The following is a 3,593-nucleotide window of genomic DNA, read 5'->3' as shown; positions in this document are numbered from 1 at the left end:
GATCACTATGGGGCGAATCATGTCTTTATTCTTTTATTATTATTTGTTAGTCAATGCTAACGCTTTTGTTTTTCAGCAGTACTCTATTTTTTAACAACCTTTTCATCCTATAGGATTTGCTAACCAGTTGAGCCTTAGCTCACAAACCTAAGACCATTCTAAGACCCAATTCATAAACCAAAATATGTAAAACCTAAATAATTGGGTCGATGCCAAATCTCATAAAGTTATTATATTTAAGAACAGATTAGAGTATGATAGAACCTCAATATAAATGAACTCATTGAGTACTTCAATGATTACAAATGAATATTGTTTTGTTCTAAGACCCCGAGTTCAAATAATTATGTTTATAGGATATTCTTATTATCTATAATTAAAAAAATATATGAATAAATATTATCTTGTAATTACCTCAAATTATTAAAAATACAACATAAATGAATATCGATGAATCAGCTATATATAATAACACATCTTATCGCTAACAAGATAATATTTCAAGAGTGCCTGCAAATGGATGCCTCTAAAAGCACAGGTAAAGAGAACCGGTGTTCAACAAAACTTCACAAGTATTTTTTCTCAAGAGAAGAGAAGGAAAAATAACTAAATAATACAGCTCAAATCGTCTTCTTCAAGGTGGCTTTAGTCATTCAAACTCACTGCTTTTAAATGACGAAAACCACCTCGAGTCGTCATCATCGTGTCTTAAACCTTGGTATAGGAATAAAAATAATTCAGTTAATAATTCATCCACCAGGGAACTGAAAACCTCGAGCTCTAACGCTGATCCCACACCTTCTTCTTCTTCCTTGAAGTTTCTCCAATTCTCTTTTCTTTCCATTTCTTTCAGATATGCTTTTCTTCCTTCCTGCGTTTCCCATCCTACAAAAACATCCTCACAATCCCCATTGATACAATCTTCAAACTCCATATAAAGCTCTTCTTCAGCTTTATCGTCGTCCACCGTTAGTGTCTCCCTAAAGAAATCTAACAATAGATTATCATCCATAAACTTGAAAATCTGTGATGGGATTTTGGTTTTCAATAACTTAAGTAATTTATCATTTTCTTCAAGCTCTGTCATAGCGATTCGTTTCTGTAAATCCACTGGCTGAAGCTGAGCCAAGCTCTGAAACCTTGGGACCTTTTGTTTTCTTCCTGCTGTTTAACACCAAATGTTATTCGATGTATGAGAAAGAAACAGAGATAATAAGAGGGATAAGATCGGAAGGGGACCTTCCACGTAGGGCGAGCCATCTTCGAAATGAGAGACGTCATCGAAGGGGAAATCTAGAACAGACACTGGACTAAACTGTTCTTTTCCTTCCTCGTTTCGCCAATCCTGCTCCTGTGTCAATTGATTGAATTATCAGTTTAATCTAACATGACCCGTTTTTTTTAATTTTATTTTTGTAAAATGCAATGTAAAAATTAAATATATACACTTTTTTCTTAATCAAATGATATATACCAGTTATATGTAAGGATGACCATGGACTGGTTGATTTTTTGATTCATTTGAACCTATTCGTAAATTAAATTTTTCTATTCATATCTAATTTAATCGAGGTTTAGGAGAATCTCACCCGACCCGAAATTTGACTTGAGTTTTTAGGTTAAAACTCACATCTGACTAGTGTTGTATCTAAATTTTTTTTAGGGTAAACACATGTATTTATTAATAACAAAAACAATTTGTATGAGGTGAATATAAATAAAATTTCAAACTGGACACCATTAATAAAATGAAAAGCTAACATGTAGAAATTATTATTTTAGGATGGGCACGTGTCCATCCTAGATAAGCCTTGCATTCGTCTATGCATCTAAACCAACTTAAAATATATATATATATATATATATATATATATAAGAAATAATTATAAAATTATGTTGTGTTAAACTTTTCACCCTAAACTTAAATTCTATCTAATCAGACTCGAATCTAAAATTTAAAAATAAAAAATCTGACATGACCAAATCAAATTTGGGTCAAAAGTCGGATCCCAATCAACAAAATAATTTATCAAACCATATATGATCCATCGGATATAGATCAAATACATAAAATAATTATTCGAAAAAAACATTATATTAGCACCTAAAAAACAACGCTCAACTAAGGATGATAAGTAATGAAAGAAAATCTGCGTTCAAGTATTATAAACAGCGGATATTGAGAGTGTATAATATTTATTATAAATACTCTTAATATTTTGATATTAAAGATTTATATACCTCTGCAAAGGTCATGTTTAAACCTGTAACTTTAAAAAGATAGTGAGATTAATTGATTTGTATAAATTTAGCAAAGCTAAATTATTATATTTGATGCAATTTTCGAGTATCTACACCGTTGATCCCCTGGAAAACACAACGTGTAGGGGGGATCGTTGGGCCTCGAAAAGCTCCATTGGAATTTAATTCCATAGTTTCCAGATGTACCCTATCATTTCCCCATAAATACTCAAATTTCAAAATACCCAATCGAATTTTCTTGTCAAATTCATTATTAGAAAAATCAATATATAAACTGTGATAAAGAGACATCAACCAATCAGATAGGGCCAACGACAGACAAAAATATGGATTTAAAAATTTATTCAATCACCTACCGCTTTTACCCCTGTAAAGTTGATGGAATCCTCACCGGCTGTTACGCCCACTACATTGCTAGCTACGACGTCGTTTTCGCTCGAGCTCTCCGAATTGCCGCTCGAAGACTGTAAAACATCCTCTGTAAATTCACTTTCAGCCCAGCTGTTACTGCTTGTGTTGGAGGACACCCTACTGGTAGTCATGCAGGTGCCGGCGTAGGTGTTAGTGTTGACGTTGCCGATTGTAATCTGATCCAACGGTTGATTTTTCTCTTCAAGAAATTCACGGAACAACTTGCAGCTTTTGATCTCACCACCGCCGCCGCCATCTTCCTTGTCGGCTTTTCTCCAAAAGCTTCTTTTAAAAATATTCCTTGAAAAGCTCCTGGTGAAATGTACTTTCCTCGTACTGTTCTTTTTCAACGACGGCGAGGATGACTTGATGGAAGGAAAAGGGAGTAGCTTGACGGCGTTCAGAACGGCCTCCGAAGCTCTCTGCAGAGCTGAAACGGTGGTACCACCGGGCTTCTTACGGCTTCTTTTGAGAAGCCGTTTCTTAGTGGTTGAGTAATTGTCTTTGGATTTCTTCAGCTCGGTCTCGAGGAGAAACCTGACGGTGGTGCAACAATGTTGACGTGGAAACGATTTGAAACTATGAGAAGAGCACGAACTCAGATCGTCTCTGAGCAGGAAATCTTTGAGCATTAGAGGTTTCTTCTCGAACGAAATCATTTTCTTAAGCTTAAAATGATCAGTTGGAAAACTGATCAAAGCCATGTTTACAGCTGTAAGCAGCGGTGGTTTACCAGAAGGAGATAAGATGGTGATCAGTACATAAAAACTATAGCAGAAAGAGCAGCAGCTTTTAGTACAATAAAGGAACGCAGAAAAGGGAAAATGACAGAAAGAGAGAGATTTATAGAGGAAAGGAAGTGGAAGGAAAAAGAAAGTGAGAGGCAAGTTCTTAAGGTTGGTGAAGATCTCTAGGGTAAA

At 34.9% G+C, this 3,593-nt stretch overlaps 1 protein-coding gene across 1 annotated transcript; it reads right to left on the bottom strand.

Annotated features, from left to right (window-relative positions):
- Positions 1-595: 595 nt before the first annotated feature.
- Positions 596-3,376, bottom strand: LOC120139895. Its single transcript, XM_039154995.1, has 3 exons — positions 2,628-3,376; positions 1,277-1,330; positions 596-811 (listed from the first exon to the last, which is right to left on the bottom strand). Exons 1-3 carry the CDS (start codon positions 3,330-3,332, stop codon positions 650-652), a joined length of 921 nt encoding a protein of 306 aa, XP_039010926.1. The 5' UTR covers positions 3,333-3,376; the 3' UTR covers positions 596-649.
- Positions 3,377-3,593: the final 217 nt, after the last annotated feature.

Source organism: Hibiscus syriacus, unplaced genomic scaffold (genome assembly GCF_006381635.1).
Source record: "Hibiscus syriacus cultivar Baekdansim isolate YM2019G1 unplaced genomic scaffold, ASM638163v2 tig00110777_pilon, whole genome shotgun sequence".
Lineage (NCBI taxonomy): Eukaryota > Viridiplantae > Streptophyta > Magnoliopsida > Malvales > Malvaceae > Hibiscus > Hibiscus syriacus.
This window is presented reverse-complemented; position numbering and strand designations above follow the sequence as displayed.